This window comes from Sturnira hondurensis, unplaced genomic scaffold (genome assembly GCF_014824575.4).
Source record: "Sturnira hondurensis isolate 20B ecotype Veracruz unplaced genomic scaffold, ASM1482457v3 Scaffold0015596, whole genome shotgun sequence".
NCBI lineage: Eukaryota > Metazoa > Chordata > Mammalia > Chiroptera > Phyllostomidae > Sturnira > Sturnira hondurensis.
This window is the reverse complement of record NW_028088227.1, coordinates 15,433,968-15,450,982: the sequence shown is the minus strand read 5'-3', so window position 1 is coordinate 15,450,982 and position 17,015 is coordinate 15,433,968. Positions and strand designations below refer to the sequence as shown.

The window sequence follows — 17,015 nt, the reverse complement described above, 5'->3', positions numbered from 1 at the left end:
AAGATGCATAGACCTCTTGCATAAACAACCTCCACTAAGATTTACTGATTAATTTTGTCCTACTTCTTCTATTTAAAATCAGAATCTGCGTTCTTTTCACCTTCTTTTTTTAAAAAAGAAAAATCATTCAGTCCTAAGCCTCACATTTCCGATTCTGGAAGCTTTCCCAAGTCTACCCCTTTAGCGGAGGGTGAATTCCACCTGCACTGGTTGCCCAAACAGGGTCAGAAACTATCTCCTTGTCACTGCAGTTTCAGAAATGTGGCAAGAGTACCCCCCATATAAAGTTTTGAGGATCCAATTTAGCAATTAGTCTAGTTGTTGTAATATTGGATAAAATTATTAAGAAAAGGATTATTTTTCTTTCCACACACACTAAACCTGAAACATTGTGTTCTGGAGAGAATATTCTGAAGAATATGAAGTTAGCTAAGGTCATGAAGTTGGCCAGTGGCTTCCCTCTGTGTAGTGACCACAAAAAAATACCTCTTGTCCTCTGTATAATGAAGATGTGTTCTTATTCATAATAATAGAAAATAATAGGGGAAGCAATTGTAATATTTGGAAATGACATGGAAGACACATATACCACTGGCACTTCTTAAAGTATGTTTGATCGGTTTAAGTTGACTTCTCTGAGTTCCACATTTCAAAGTGGGAGTGCTAAGAATATCTAAAAAGTTTGCTTTGAGAATTTTATGATATGTGTAAGAGAAGTACTCTGTAACATATAAAGGACGAAATATCCTGCAGAGAAGATCAAGACAAGAAAGAATGGGGAAATCGATGAAAATTCATCACTGCTATTCTGGAAAAGACTTTGAAGCACGTAATCCCATTCACACAGATAGAGGTCAACAAGATAAGCACTAACCAGCTTGGAGAGAGGGGGGTCACCTGGATAGAAAGGAAAAGTGTAGTTTACTCTTATAAATCCACATATTTCTAGATACCATTGTCAGAAAACCTGTTGAATGGCTAATTTAACTGTCAGATAATAAGAATATTTTAAACATAGCTGCTTTTGGCTTCCCAACATTCCTTCCCCTCTCTATGTTGTAGAGTGAAAATGTCACTACTCTGCAAATCAGATCTGTAGTCTAGTTTCAGTTCACTAGGTGTGCTTACTTTGCACTGTTTATTCATTCATTTATTCATTCATTGGACCAGTGTTTATTGACTCCTTAAGCATCAGGTCCTGTGCTGAGCCCAGGAGATACAACAATATATCTCACACATGCTTTACAACTAGCAGGGTTCACTCACCTCCTTCAGCTGGAACTCTACCATTTGTGAGAAGTGGGAAATGGGCATGACACGGTCTTCAGTATCTTCCACTTCCAGGGTTCTGAATCTTTCTCTCTGAATACTTTCATTCTTTATTTTCCGCCAGTGACTTCAAGAATCGACATGCTAGTCTTTCCCTCTCATTAAATTATATTTATAGCATGTACATATACACACATAAACTTGTCTACATATATATACACATATACATGTATATAATCTATAATATTTTTTCTAAATAGAATTCCTCCACTTACTTACGCATCACATATCGGGTCATTAAGAGAAGCCACTATGCTATTTGTGTGGAGGTATATATAAATATAACAAACACTGCCTATTTTCTAAGTACCTAAATGCAATAGTATGGACAAAAATATTCACAAATATTGCATATCAGAATCCTTTAGAAATAAAAATCCTTTCAGTTGATGAGATCAGAGAAGCTTTCTTATAGGCAGTGGAGCTAATATGAGGCTGGAAGAAGTAATAGGACTTTGAGAAGCAAAATGAAAAGACAGGTCAAAAAAAAAGAGTATGGACAGAGGAAAAAAGTAAAAACAGGGTTTCTGAAAAAGTACATTACATGTGTGAGACATGAGATGAGGCTATTAAGGGAGACTGAGGCCAAATGTCAATCCCAAGGTCAAATTCAGGTGCTGGGACATTGTGCTGTTGGCTAGCACTGTCTAATAAAGTATAATGCAAACTCCTACATGATTTTAAGACTTAAGTGTGCTCATTAAAAATAGTAAACAGAAACAGGAGAAATTAATCTTAGTCACATATTTCCTTTTTCTCAGCATGTAGGTAAAATATACTTTTGACAAATAATCAATATAAAATATCATTAATGAAATATTTTACATTATTTGTCCTATTATGTCTTTGAAATGGATGGGCATTTCACACTTTCAGCACATCCCAATTTGTGCTAATGGGGAGTGATCAGTGACCACCATATCGGACAGCACAGCTCTGGGCCAGGGAGAGACACTGCTGGGTTTTGAGGTAGAGCGTGCTTCCATAAAAGCAATTCTCAGGCAGCTAGATAAGGTTATGGAATGTAGAAGTGTTATCAGACTGTGAGAACATTATGGCTACAAGACAAGGAGATGGTCCTGATGAAACAATCTGGGTTTGAAATGATGGGGGTAGATAATGGTTCCTGACTTGTGTATTAAGAAGTTTGAGAGAAATGTCAAGTCTGCATAATCCAATTGAAGGAGAAAGTAACAAGTATAAGCCAATTCATAGAGTCAAAGGACAAGTGGAATTATTTTATGCCTTACCTAATTAGCTTTTCTCACTAGAGAAGAGCCTCAATTCCACAAACATCCACCAATAGATAGATAGATAATAGATAATAATCTATATCATGTGTGTGTGTATAAACAGTTATTCTTAATGTCAGTAACTTAACAGTGTTGTGGGAAAAGCAGGCATTTATACAACAGAGAAAAAGCTGTTTTTGAAACAAAAGAGGGAATATACAACTCTTCCTGGAAGAATCTAGAAAAGACTCTTGGGGGAAGTGACCTTTGAGCTGAATATGGAAGGATAAGTACAGTCGCTACAAGTCAAAACAAAAAAGGGCATCACAAGCGAAAAGGAGAGCATGAGGGAAATTAGGAAAGTATTTGGCATGTTTTAGAAATTGAATATTTGTCAGATTTAGAATCTGTGTGGACATATCAAGACAAATCAGCTAGAAAAGTGATTGAGGAGAAATTGAGGGTGGGGGTGGTCACTACTTAACTAAATGCACAGTGTTCCACTTGGCTGCAGGGACGTGGAGCCTTAGCAGGAAGAGAAGCTACTTCCAGAGCCTGCAGGTGAGCAGTGGGGAGCATGGCTTTTGCTTGAGGAAAAGACACAGAGAAATCCATTTCTATAAAGAGTAATATGAAGACAGTAGCTTGCACATTATAACTCAGAGTACTCACTAAGTGTCAGATATAATGATCTGCCTTTTCACTGAAAGGTATTCGACATTTCACTAAATTGACCTTTTCTTGCCAATAGTGAACGCAATTGCATTATCGTCTCTGTTCAAAGTTTGAGCATAAGAGCTGGCTAGCTTTGTCAGGAGTACAATGTATTTCTTGAAGGTGAGCTTTTGCTGTTTGACACTCAGTATTCTGTGAGAAGAAAGCTTCAGGGGGGAAATCATTACTGCTGCTTTTTTTCCCCCTTAAAGTCATAGATGATGGAGAAATATGCCTGTATTCGTTTCCTAATGCTGCTTAACAAATGACTACATGCATAGTGACTTAAAAAGAACATCCTTTTATTAGCTCACAGATCTATAGGTCAGGAGTCCAGGTGGGCTCAAGTGGATTCTTAGCAGAGAGTCTCTGAAGGCTGAAATCAACCAGTCACCTTGACTGGGCTCTTATCTGGGGACTCTGGGGAAGAAGCTGCTTCCAAATTCATTTTTGTGGTTGACAGAGTCTAGCTCCTCGTGGTTGTAGGAATGAAGGTGCAGGCTCTTTCTGGCTGCTGGCCAGAGCTTGTTCTCAGGTCCTAGAAGTTGCTCTTCCCACACTGAGAAACTTGAACAAACTCCCACAAGGCTTCGTGTAGCCTATAGCCATTATCCCTAGGATGAACCCAGCCCTCCTTAAAATGTCTGCCTGAGACAGCTCAATGCTACCCAAGGAACTTACTGTTCATTCCAGCTCCAACCTGACAAAGTTCCATAAACTCCCTCTTAAAGCTGTTACTTCAGAAAACTTACCATTATAACCTTCTACCACCTGGAACTGTTTCCCTGGGGACCTAGCAATGCAATGCCCGGAGAAGAGGCTCTCCCTCTCCTGTCTACCACTTCCTGATTTAGTTGGGGGCCTTGCTCCAATTTGCAAAACTACCTCCAGTCCTCACATGTTAGAAATTTGTTTTTCCTCCAGATAAGTGCCAGTTAACAAGCCCAGATAGCTTATTCCCAGGGTCCAACCCCCTTTCCACTCTTTATAATTTCCTGACTCTGCTAGAGGCTCCACCCCTTCCTTCTCCCTACTCCTTTATTCTCCCTTTGAAGCACCTGGTTACCTCTACCAATCACAATTCAACTCAGTTCCCTCCTGAAGTCTGTCCTCCACTGCAGTAGAACTACTGAATAAAATCTGTCTTGACCCCCTTTCGCTGTTGTCTGGCTTTGTTGCTCTCCAAGAGCACTCAGTAAGCAGGGCTTCCTAGCCACATCTCAGCACATCTCCCAGTGAAACTGTTTGCCTTCTGAGTGCTAACTCCACTTTGCCAGCTTCTGTTTTCTTTAAGTTTTAGAAGTCATCACTGGCCTAAAAGGCCTTTGCTGAACACTTATAACACATTTTTTATAAAAAAGACTAATATTCAAAAAAGAAGACTTTAGTAATCTGTTCTTTTACATTGTTCCAACTCACTACTAGTCTCATCAGCTAACAAACCCTTCAGGAAGTGGACCATCCTCAAAAGAGAAAATAACTGAAAGAAACCAAGAAGTACTACCAATTTTTTCCTTTGGGAAGGAGAAGAAAATGAGAAAAATAGTTCTGTATTTGGTTTGACATGTCACAGCTTTTGTTTGCTGAATAAGAGGTAATTCTACTCCTGGCAAAAAGGAAGTAGAAGAGCTGAGAGGCGGGGAGGAACAGGGAGACAGAAGGTAGACCAGCGAGTGCCTAGGGCTGGGGAGGGAGAGATGGGGACCTGCGGGTGACTGCTGACAGGGACAGGGTTTCTTCTGAGATTGATGAAAATATTCTAAAATGTGTTGTGAGACTGCACAATTCTGTGAGCACACTAAAATCCGTTGAATTTTACACATTTAAATGGGAAAATTTAAATGAGAGAATGGTAGAATGACATGTGAATTATATCTTCATAAAGCTGATACCAATAAAAAAGGAATAGTAAGCAACAATGTTGATAAATATGGATAAATCTAAATAAACAACGAATGTGCAAGCCAGTAATAACATAATGTCTAATTTAGGAGGGGTTGGGGAAAAAGACTAAAATGAAATCCTGACGAAAAATATACATATTAGTTGGGAGGAGGTGATAGGAGTTAATGTTCTAAGTTCATAATTGGCATAAAGATTTTTATTCTCAGGAATTATTAACTGTTTTTCTTCTTCTTTTTCTACCCTTAATGAATCTATTGCAATCCTTCTCATCCTGCCAGAATATTTCTCTAAGAAAAACATGATCTAACCAGAGAAAGAGGAAAAAATACTAATACTTTTTAATTCCAAATTACTTTATACCTCCTTCATTTCTTCGAAGTCCTACATTGTGGCAAAAAATTACTTCAGCGCTTTTTCAAAACCTACAGCACACAGGATTAGCTTTGCCCTTATAATGAGCATCTAGTCCTGGCACCAAAATGAATGCCAAATCTTCATAGAAAGAGGATGAATTTTCCCACAAACACAAAAGGTCAAGACAGCTAAATTCCATTTCGAACTCTGCAGGCCATTAGCTAGGTTGACCCAGGCACCATACTCGGACCAAGGGCTGTCTTCGTCGTCTGTAGAATGGAGAATAACATAGGTGTTGTGTCCCCATACCTTTGTGGTGAAAATCAAGCAAAATGGTGTTAAACTAAAGCTTGAAAAACTGTAAAGTTCCATACAAATAGATAGTAGTATTGTGAAAATTGTTTTTTGATGTATAATAAGAAATCTTCCTCTAAAGCGTTCAGGAGGTCGTACCTACATGTGTTTGCTTAAATTTTATATTAAACGACTTGAGTTATCTGAGTCTAACTTGATCGTGTGAATGTAGTACACTTATATTTTTGTATAAGCAGTCTGCTGTTGGCTTAATTACTCATTTAAAATATTTAATGTTAAAGTTAACATTGTCTTCAGTAATTATAAAAATATATAGTTTAATGTTATAGAGATTAAAAGGGATGAAAAAGTCACTACAGAGAGAGGATAATGAGAATCACAATCAAATAAAAATTAATTGTCAAAGTATAAGCATGCTTTTAATCTTTTTTGGAATTAAAAGAAATTTTTACATATACTATTCTTTGTTCCTCACCAAAAACAAAAACAAAATTTGTGAGATGGGGAATAAGATTAAAAAGTAGATCTTTTCTGTTTGGTAGTGAATACTACACTTGATTTTAAATAAATGCTTTCAACATTAAACATTTGACATTACTTTTTTTACTGGGTGTAAAAAGTAGAACTAATATTACTATACAATTGATTTCAACTATATAAGTCAGAGAAAAAAACTCATCCAGTTAACTTGACTTCGTTTACTGCATGAGCCTAACTTACTGGAATGATTTGTTTGAACCATGTATTTAACTTAATTGCCAGTACAATTGTTACCTCTCTGATTCACACTTTTCTGTATAAACACAAGATTAGAGAGTGAAAGATTCTGCCTCTGAGCTCACCAGAAGGACAAATGCACTAAATTCCCAGCAACTACTTAGTGAAACATAAGGAAACTTTAGGAGGGGGAAAACGCACCCTTGTTCTGTAAACATTACTTACATGTACAGATACTGAGATTGAGAGTAATTGGGATTCCATGTCAAAATAGAATTCGATTCCCATCTCTTTCCTTAAGACATCATTCCACGAAATGAGACCCCTGAACAGAAGAAGAATTAACTGGCTCCTTTTAAGTTCGGTCATTACAAATACAAAATGAGTATCCTTCTGCAGACAGAGAGCCAGAGGACTGCCCAGGCTAACGCAGTAATGGTAGCTGTGATAAATTATGTATGCATGATATCAAAAGCAGAATGGAGGGATGAAATGGAGAACCCATTTGAAAATTTGGAATTTGCTCAAAGCGGCTTCTGCAGTAATTCCCAGGAGATAAGCACTCAGTAAAGAGCAGTAATAAACTCCACAGTTTTGTATAATTTATCAACTTTCTTCCTTTTCATTTCTAACATTGACCCTTCATGGTTAACTGAAGAAACAAAGAGCGAAATATCTTCCTTCGCTATTAGATAGAGCAATTATGAGCATCCTGATACATTTTCTGCTTAATCTACTACCAAATGGTGCCTATTTCCCTCTTAATCTCCACCCTGTCTCCACATTCACGTGGACACTGCTACCCATGCCCTTGTTCTCGTGCCCCTCTCCATTTGTTTCTCTCTCATTACAGCTCTCTTATGTGATCATTATCATAGAAAAAAAGAGTCTTCTTTATGACAACTTTCCTCAGCTGCCCTCGGTTAGCTTTTCTCACCTCTGGGTGCCCTGGCAGCAGGGCACATTGAGAACTGAGCAGGAGACGCTCGCCCAAGTGTTGGTGTCTTTTCAAAGAAGTGTCGTGTCTTAGAATAAGAGGACTGTTTTATTCACAGCAATAGGTAGCTTAATGCAGTGTGGCCATCTTGAAAGAGGTCAAGACCGTTTAAAACTGGGGGAAAGCAAGAAATTAAACATTGAGATTTACCTCAAGTGCTAATTTACTCCCACTGTAATTGTCTTCAGCACCTTATAAATTAATCTCTAAGAACACTCGTTTAGTGCTATTCTGGTGGGATACCTTAGAATACGAGAATTTTAGACCCAGGAAGGATTGCTGAACTCATTCCTTTATTTCCTTTTGTTGTTTTTTTCCATTACCATTTAGTCCCCTTTACCCACCCTCCCTGCAAAGCCCATTATTTCTTGAGTGAAAAAAAAACCCAAAGATCAAGGAGGTTAAAGTGATTCACTCCAGATCACATAGCAGGTAACTTAGTTTGAGCTTCCCGTTACGTTTCACCTTGAAGGGAGGAGGGGAAGGGGAGGTGGTTGTCCATCCTGTGATAGGAGCAAGTGGCCACAGTCCTTGGGTCTCTGCATTTTCTCACCTGTATGATAGGGGTGATGATACTGCCCTCTTCGCCTCAAACAATTTCCCATTATTACTGTATTGTCATGAAACCTGCTCCTGAGGGTGTGTGTGTGTGTGTGTGTGTGTGTGCACGTGTGTGTTGGACATTATCCCTGTGTGCCACATGCTGTGCTATGGGTATATGTGGTACTTTGGGGTATAAGGCTTTGTGGGTGGCTCCCATGTTCCTGGGGTGTTGGGTACCCCAGGGAAGAGATGGGCCTCAGGGAAGACCATGAAACTCAGAAAAATAAAGGGGTGGAATTCCCAGCTCAGTAAGAAGATGTGAAAGGTTGTGTTCTGAGTGGTAGGCTTCAGGCAGTGTCTCTAAAGCCAAAGGTTTCATGAAAGAAGGAGGTACCACTGGACGAGCCATGGCCTCCATATAAGTCATGTAATTTCTGAAGGCTGGAAGATCTGGATGCAGGACGCCCGCGTAATTGCGGGGCCCAGTACAAAATGACATGGGGTCTCTTATTCAGAAATTATTAGGAATTTCAAGACAGTGACAAGAAAGCATTAAACCAAGCATGGCCCTTCTGATCACAGAGCCCCATGCTAATGCACAGGCCACAAGACCTGTCTGGCCACAAGTACTTACTGTGACAAAGTTTGTCCTAAACACACCCATGAAGTCTTTACTTAGCAGGGGATCTGGAAGAGTCCCATTAAAAGGAAGAATAGAGAGTGGTTTACATTTAGAGAGTGGTTTGACTATAGTCACTTGGGTAAGAGATTAGGGCCCTTTATGGAGGATGTGGCTCTTCGGGCCGGGAGATGAGACTCTGAAATCCAGCAGACCCTGCATTTGTGGGGATTCTTCCCTCACAGCCATCTAAGAGAATCTGGGGTCTGTGTGGAAAGGAAGATGCAATTTCCTTATACTTTTATCAAGAGCCGGACTTGAATACTGGACAATAACCAGAGGCAGGACTTGTGTCTCTTGTTTTCCACATATTTTCTGGCACCTGCGGTGCCTGGCACACAGTTGGTATTCAGTAAACATTTATTGATAATGAAACATATGTGGTTATCTGAATGTAAGAACTTAGTGGAACTCTTCAGGCCCTGAAAGGAAGACCTGAAATTCAGAGTATAGAAGTATCTCTCGTAATAGAAAGAGCAAAGCTTTGAAGCACATTAATAATGCAATTTAAGAAAATATTAAATTAAAGCCTGCCCAAGAATGGAGACTTTTAGTATTATTTTGCATATAAACTAATATAAATTATTTTACAGATTTGCTAATACTTAATAAGATTTTCTAAGATATTTGGTTGTACTTTCTTTTGCTATCATTGTGGCCTAAGAATAAAAGCTGCATTCTATCTTTTTACGTTCTATTATTTAAAGAACACACTCAGTGGCAGAGTGCAAGGAGAAACCAGAAAGAGGCACAGAAAGCTGAGGAGAAAGACCTAGGAAATGAAAATAAGAAGGTGGAAGGAAGGAAGGAAGGAAGGAAGGAAGGAAGGAAGGAAGGAAGGAAGGAAGGAAGGGGCTGTGTTAACACATAGGAAGAACCTGTAAGCCAGCCTTAGGTGATCAAGAAAGACTTTCCTAAGGCACCTGAAACCTAAATGACAGGAATTAAGCCAAGGCCTGGGAGGAGGGGAGAAAGAAGCAGTAGTAGATGCTGCTAACATTTATTAAGTATTACTATGTGGCGAGCAGTGTTCTAATTATTTTACATGCTCATTTAGTCCTCACAGCAGTGCTATGGGGCAGGCTATTAGTATCCTATTGGGATACACTTTATTGGTGTCCCAGACCTGATAAATGAGGCACAGAGTTAGTTTTTTCAGGCTATAAAAACCTTATGCTTCCGGCCCTGAAGCAAATCTGACTGTGGCCTATTCAAAAGAACAGCAAGTTGTTTTGTGTGAAGTTTGTATATGTAGCCATGGGGGGTTGTATGGAGTTGCTTTGGAATGGAGTAAAGGATCTTTTTAAAATATATAAATGATAATAGAGGCCTATTAAAGCATATTAAACCTCAAGGCGACAAGATCAAATTTTTGTTTGGAAAGACCCCTCTGGCACCAGTATGGAGAATAAATTGAGGCTGCTAATAGTGGGGAGACGGTAACTGTCTAAGAGAAAGAGCATGGCCTGAACCAAGGCAGTCACAAATGACAGTGCAGAGGGGCTGCTGCATTCTAACACGTTGTGGAGGGAGAATTTTACTGGCCGATCGGATGTCAGAGGAGGGATAGAGCCAAGGACACAGGACTCCAAGGTTTCCAAGCTGGGTGACTGCAGGGGACAGAGGAGGAGCCATTCACTGAGATGGTGAAGGGGAAGAGCTGGGGGGAGGGGACGGGGGAGAGGAGGGATGGGGGGACAAAGAGAGGTCATTAACAAATGTAACCAAGATCTCCTGGAGAAAAGTCTAAGAATGTGAATCAAGCGGCCGTCCAAACCACTGCTACTCTGTTCACCTACGGTAAAAGCTATCAAAAAGAAATTCAGTTCCTGAATTGTGAACAAGTAAGGTTCTTATGAATCTGGTCCGTTTTAATTATAAATGGTATAGTGAGTGTGAAAATTATATTGTAAATTATAAAAATGCTACCTTTCATTATTGTATTATCATTACTTACTAATATTTTTCAGCTTCCATCAAGTTCAAGCCACCCAAATAGCCCCATTTACTTGTCCGTCTGTGAAACTTTTTTCTTCTTTCACTGTTTTGTTTTTACCTTCCCATCCCCTACTTCCAAGTTCAATGGCAGGTAATTTGGGTGGAGTTAAGTGGTTTTGTCCACTCTCATCAATCAATAAACAAGCGTTTATTACAAGTCTCCCAGGTAGAGCATCCCAAGCTCTGTGAGTGGCACAACAATCAAGAGACCACGTTCTCTGGGGTCAGATGATAGGGAATTTAAATCCTCCTTCCACGTTTTCCTTTCACATGGCCTTGGGTGAACAATCTGCTCATCTCTCTGCTCTTCAGTTCTATCAGAAGATATAAAATGGATAATATTTCACAGGTCTGTTGCATTACAGATAATTAATGTGAGTAACAGAGGGCCTAGTCCTCAATAAATGTAATTCCTGTCCACTTCATAAGGCTGTTGCCCAGGATAAATGACCTAATACTCAAAAGATGGTTACAGAATAATTCTGCTATACAAGTTCAGTCATTTTTAATGAACTTTGCTACTGTTGTTTCTGTTCCTGTTTTTATGGGCACCAGGGGCTTGTGGCAGCCACATCCAGCAGCCTTTGAGCAGCACTTGGATGTGTCTTTGTTATTATTATTTTTGAATTTCCTTATTTCTTTGTTTCGGCTTGGGACTCATTTTCTTCTTTGCTTAGTGCTGCTTTGGAGAAACAGCCAGATGTCTTTACAATTTGTTGCTTCTGGCCATGTACTCTGTTATTTAGATGCTCTGCTTTGTTCAGCTAAAATGCCGTGTTTATTAAGGCTTTAGTAATCTGGAAAAACTGTAATTGTGCTGTTCTTGGCACGTAATATGAAAAACACTGAGAGAGTAAAAACTGGAGATGGACGAGGCTTAAAAGTCACTGTAGGTCTTCTACCTTTTTTAGTAAAAAGAAATAATATATATTTTTTAAAACTTTCATTTTGATATAAATTTCCTATTACCAGCACAATTGCTCAGGTGACGTCCATTATAGCTGGAATAGCGAAAGGGGAGGGACTTTGATGTTGGAGGGACAGCTAACCTTCCCCCAGGTTAGCAGTGCGGTCTGTGCAGGTTGGATGGCGTGGCTTCTCTTCACCGCACACACCTAGACCAGAGCGGCAGCTCCCTGCTTTCGAGACTCCATCCTGGCAGAGGCTCAAGTGCTTCATGATGGTGTAGAGAGCCTAAAGGGCATCTTAAATTTCGAGTTAACCGAGTCTCTTTGGTTTCCCCTTAGCAAAGTTTTTTCAGGGGCTGCTGTAGGGGCTTAGCACATAGTCTGTATCCGATTACAAAACAGAATCAGATCTCACTTCCTATGTCCTAAACAACCTTGTTTTCTCAAAAATTCCAAGAGATTTCAGCCCAATAAGATAAGCGTTAACATTTTGGTTTGGGTAATTGAGCTATATTGCTTTAAACAGAAAATATAGTGTTAGCATTTTAATGTTTAACAGGAGTTTCTATTAAAAGTTATTTATATTAAAAATGAACTTATATTTTTCAAAATCCAATTATACTATTAATGAAAACTGCATTTACTGTATTCTTTTCTTCCTTATTATGCAGTTCAAGAATGAATTTAGCAACCTCCCAAAAGTAATTTATTATGGTTTGTTTTTGTAAAGTGCCCAAATGTTCATAAAGCTTTTCCCCACCGTCTTACTCAAGGCTTATGTTGTAACAACCCTGTGAGATAAACAGTGTTGTCTTCACTTTACAGATGATAGCCCAAAATTCAGGAAGTTTTTATTTCAAAACTAAACCAAAGTGAGACTGAGGGTCTTTGACTCCCAATCCAGTGGCCTTTGCACCACGGATGGCTCACTCACATTAGTTGAGATCTCGAATGAAAATTGTAGTTCTGCTCAGTGTCAGAGTGGACAGGAGGGTGCTTTGGGGGCTGTAATGGGCCTGCCACAAATAGAGGAGGCAGCGCTAAGTCTCCCAAAGAGAGAAACCCACAGTGGGTGTACTGCAGGTATCTCAGACATAAAGAAGCTGGAGAGGAAGCAGCAGCCTATCCCACAGAGTACAACCTCCATGGTAATAACTGGGCGTTTCACAGAGGAAGAATCTATAGGTTGAATATTAGTGCCTTTGAGAATGAAAGGTCCCCAATGGCAGTACAAAAAATAATGACCTCATATTCAGACAGGTTTAATAATGAACTGTTTTTCAGATGACAAGTGTGTTGCAGTAGAGGTCTTGATATCATTGTTGTAATATTCTCCTAAATCTTGGGCTACTTCCTCAGCAACCTTCACATCCTCAGTCAATTTTAAAATTATTTTCCCTGCCTGCCAACCTTGAGCAGAGTTCAGCTGTTAGTTCACTAAATAGCTTAACTCACCTCCTGCAGTGCTTCCCAAGTGCTATCCCTAAGCCCAGGTGTTCCTAGCTATTACAATTTGGTCTGTAATTATCTATGCAATGGGCTTGACCCATTACTACCCACCAATGGGATTGTGCATCAAGATTTTTTTCCCCAAAATTCTATATCCACCAGGCTCACCCTCCCCAGGAAGATATTAATAAAATCTGGGAGTCTTGAAGGAGGAGATGTAGGAAAGATTGAAGGCCACTCAGGAAGCTGACAAAAGCACAGAGATGAGAGTGAAGGGGTATGGGAGCAGTAAAGAGGATGACCTCTTTACTGAGTCCATCAGTAGGCTTGCAATTGCTGAGAGATGTCGGAACAAACACAGAAGAAAGTAGCAGCTGACAATAAACCGACACTTCTGAACAGTGGAAGGCCTAACTGTGGTTCTGACTGCAAGAACAAGAATTCAGTGGAGGAGGGAGAGAACTGTGGGCTGGGGCATCAGCTAGAGAGGACTTCTGGAGGAACTGGGACACAGCCCAGACCTTACAGGATGCAGTGTAGCCAAAGGCAGGTAGACCAATGAGCTGGTTGAATTGGAATTAGCCTTGTGCAGCATAGTTCTGAGGAGCAGAGTGTGAGCACCACATTTAGGGAGCAGAGGTCAGGTGACTTTCCAGCCTCCCTCTTAGTTGCTCCTCTGTGCATGGCCGGTGAGCCTCATTAAGGCCACGGGGCAAGCACATTTCACCTTAACTTTCCCATCTCTTCCACTTGTATCTGACCCTCTTCAACCACATAACAGCTTTTGTTTTCTCACACTTTGTGAATACACATTAAATTCATTCACACTAACATATAAATGACACACAATCCCTTATGTTATTCTGGCATATTAATAAGCCTTTGTACAGTGAGGTGGCTTGTGGAAACCTCATTTCATTCTCATTTATGGAGTGGGGAGATCTGAGATTACCCCCCACTTTATAGATGGGAAAAGAAAGGCCCAGAAAAATCTCAGTGGCCACCTCAAAATCACAGGGCTACTAAGTGGAGAATTTGCTTGGAGAACTCGGGCACAGTTTTCTCTCTGCCACCCTGTTCTGCATCGCACTGCGGTATTTTTATTTCAATGGGATCAGAGCCCTGTGCTTAGGGCATATGACTTTCGGCATCAACCTGGAAATAGGAGAAAGATTCTTTCAGCAAAGTCCCCAATCCCCCTACATAAGAAAGCACCCTTTCGCCTTCATATTACCTGCTAATTGTGTGATCACCTGCTCAGATCAGATAGAGAAAATTATCTGAGCTTCACTTTACCCATCCATAAAATGGAAACAATATATCTGCTCCATAGGATTTTTCTGAGAATTTCCTGAAATACCACCTGTACAATATTTTTGCCACATAGCAGCCCTCAGTAAACCCCATTTCTCATTTCTCTTCTCTTCCCCATTACACCCACATGCAAGGCAAGCCATGCCAAGTCAGAATCACACTCACTCAGACCCTGCAAGTACCCTTATTGCCCCTCTTTGCTCTTGTCTTTAATCCTCTCTCTCCCTTCTCGGTCCTCGTGTGCAGCCACACCAGGCCCCGTTCACTTCTCAAACTAGCCAAGCATCTTCCTCCCCAGCACTTATGCAAACACTGGTTCCTGTCCCTGAAACCTCCTTTGCCCACCTCCGTCCCGCAGCTCTTCACGCTCCAGGTGTCAGTCAGCCCGCACCACTTCAGGAAGGACTGAAGTGGGTTCCTCCTTTCTCACTGCCTCCTGTCACTTTCACTGTTATTACAGTTTGTAAATTCTTGTAAATTCTATGCTTATTGGTTTAATTCTGTTTTCTCCACTAGACTACAGATTGCCGTGTTACATTGTACCCAGTACAGGATCTAGTACATGGGCATGTTCCATAAATATTTTTTGGCTGTGTGTTGGATGAATTCCACCTTTATCTCTCCCCTTTGGGGTGCCTTCCTATAACCCCCTCACCAAGCCATGCAGTACATTTCACACACACACACACACACACACAACATGGAGTCTGTGTCCCTATTCCCTTCATTTTGTTTCCTCAACATTTATTCATACATTATCATGAATTAGGTTGCATCCTCCAGTTGTTTCATGCTTCCCTAATCCCATTATTAGTTTTTCAAGGGCTAAAAGTCCTTCAATATCTTTTTTTGAATCCCCCATGAACCTGGTACAATAGCCAGAAATGCTATTGATGCCTAGAAATTTCTTGATGAATGAACAAATTAATCCGTCAATTCTAGTACACCCCTTTGTACAGAGACAACCTTCACATAGCAAATATAGAGATACCACTGCAGCAAAGCAATTGCTAACCATGACCCATTGCTGAAGTTCCTCTTCTTGGGTTACTGTTTGAGTTTCAATAAAAATAAAATCTTATCTTGAAAGGGGGGTTAGATTTACTTTTTTAATAAGAAAGCCTGAATGAGAAGCTTACATTTTCCCTCCAAATTTAATAATAGCACTTACACTTTTCAGCTGGCCTTATTTCAGGTAAGACTATGAAGCTTCCAGGTAAGCTTCCATCATGATATAAGAGCTAGAGCCCTTTCACCAAACCCACCCGAAGGAGGCGTCAGGGGCATCTATCTAGTCTGAGCATGTTTTCAGAATCAGCCAGTCCAATTCAGCACTGGACAGAGAATGTGAAGAGAAACCTCAGGTTACTTAGAGACACGGTCCTGATAGTTGTCCTGATAACCTCAATGAGTAAAGTAACAGCTTTTGATCTTGCCCTCTTCCTTCACTTACAACAAATAAAAAAAACATATAAGTAAAATGTTACACACAAAATGATAAGTTACTGAACAGGGATATTTCACTTTCTACATTTGTCCTGTTATTCCAATGCAGAAACTTTAGTTTACTGGTTACCTTGCTGGTAAACCTGCTTAGTTGCTTCTTTTATCAGTTTGTTTGAATGATTAACAACAAAAAATTTTAGATATATATATGCACACATATATATTTAGTATATGTTATAATGTATGTATTTTACTTACTTTGACAATTGCCTAGCCACGGGGGTGTCCAACCCATGGCCCACAGGGTGCATACGTCCCAGGATGGCTATGAATGTGGCCCAACGCAAAGTTATAAATTTACTTAAAACCTTTTTTGTGTTCATCACTGTTCATTAGTGTTTTTGTATTTAATGTGTGGCCCAAGATAACTCTTCTTCCAGTGTGGCCCAGAGACACCAAAAATGGTTTCGGTACCCTTGGTAGCAGGTTCTTTCTAGTTTGTGTCTTTGCCCTGGTTTAGTATTTGATCTTATAACACAGATCAGCAGGAGGAAACTTTGTTTTACTAAATACCCATTACCCCATGAACATTGTCAAGATTGGTATGAGGTCTGTTCTTCTAGTGACATCACTTAATCACCTATATACCCACCCCCACTGAACTTTGTAACAATTGAAAGAGCCTTTAAGAGATGACTGATGCTGAGTCCTCTTCTATCCTGTCTCTCAGGCTGCAGAAGTCCTGAAGGTTGATGGAGGGCCATGCTATTCAAACAGCAGGCGTGGCTGAGACAGAAGCTCCTGGTGCTGGGAAGCCTTGCTGTTGGGAGTCTCCTGTATCTAGTCGCCAGAGTTGGGAGCTTGGATAGGTAGGTAATTAAACACATACTTGTGCTCATGTATTTCTCTTTAAAATATATATTTTATTGATTATGCTATTATAGTTGTCCCATTTTCCCCCTTCACTCTCCTCACCCTGCACATCCCCTCCCCAACCATTCCCCCCTTTAGTTTATGTCCATGTGTCACAAGTTCTTTAGATTCTATATTTCCCATACTATTCTTGCCCTCCCCCCTATTTTCTACCTACCATCCATGCTACTTATTCTCCATAC

At 40.1% G+C, this 17,015-nt stretch overlaps 1 protein-coding gene across 2 annotated transcripts in view; it reads left to right on the top strand.

Annotated features, from left to right (window-relative positions):
- Nucleotides 1-17,015, top strand: part of HS3ST5 (heparan sulfate-glucosamine 3-sulfotransferase 5) — a 265,680-nt gene that overhangs the window by 241,807 nt on the left and 6,858 nt on the right. For both annotated transcript variants that reach the window (XM_037065078.1, XM_037065077.1), the window contains exon 4: nt 16,631-16,769. In XM_037065078.1, the coding sequence (XP_036920973.1) occupies nt 16,663-16,769 (107 nt within the window). In that variant the 5' untranslated portion in view covers nt 16,631-16,662. The remainder of the gene's footprint in view (nt 1-16,630; nt 16,770-17,015) is intronic.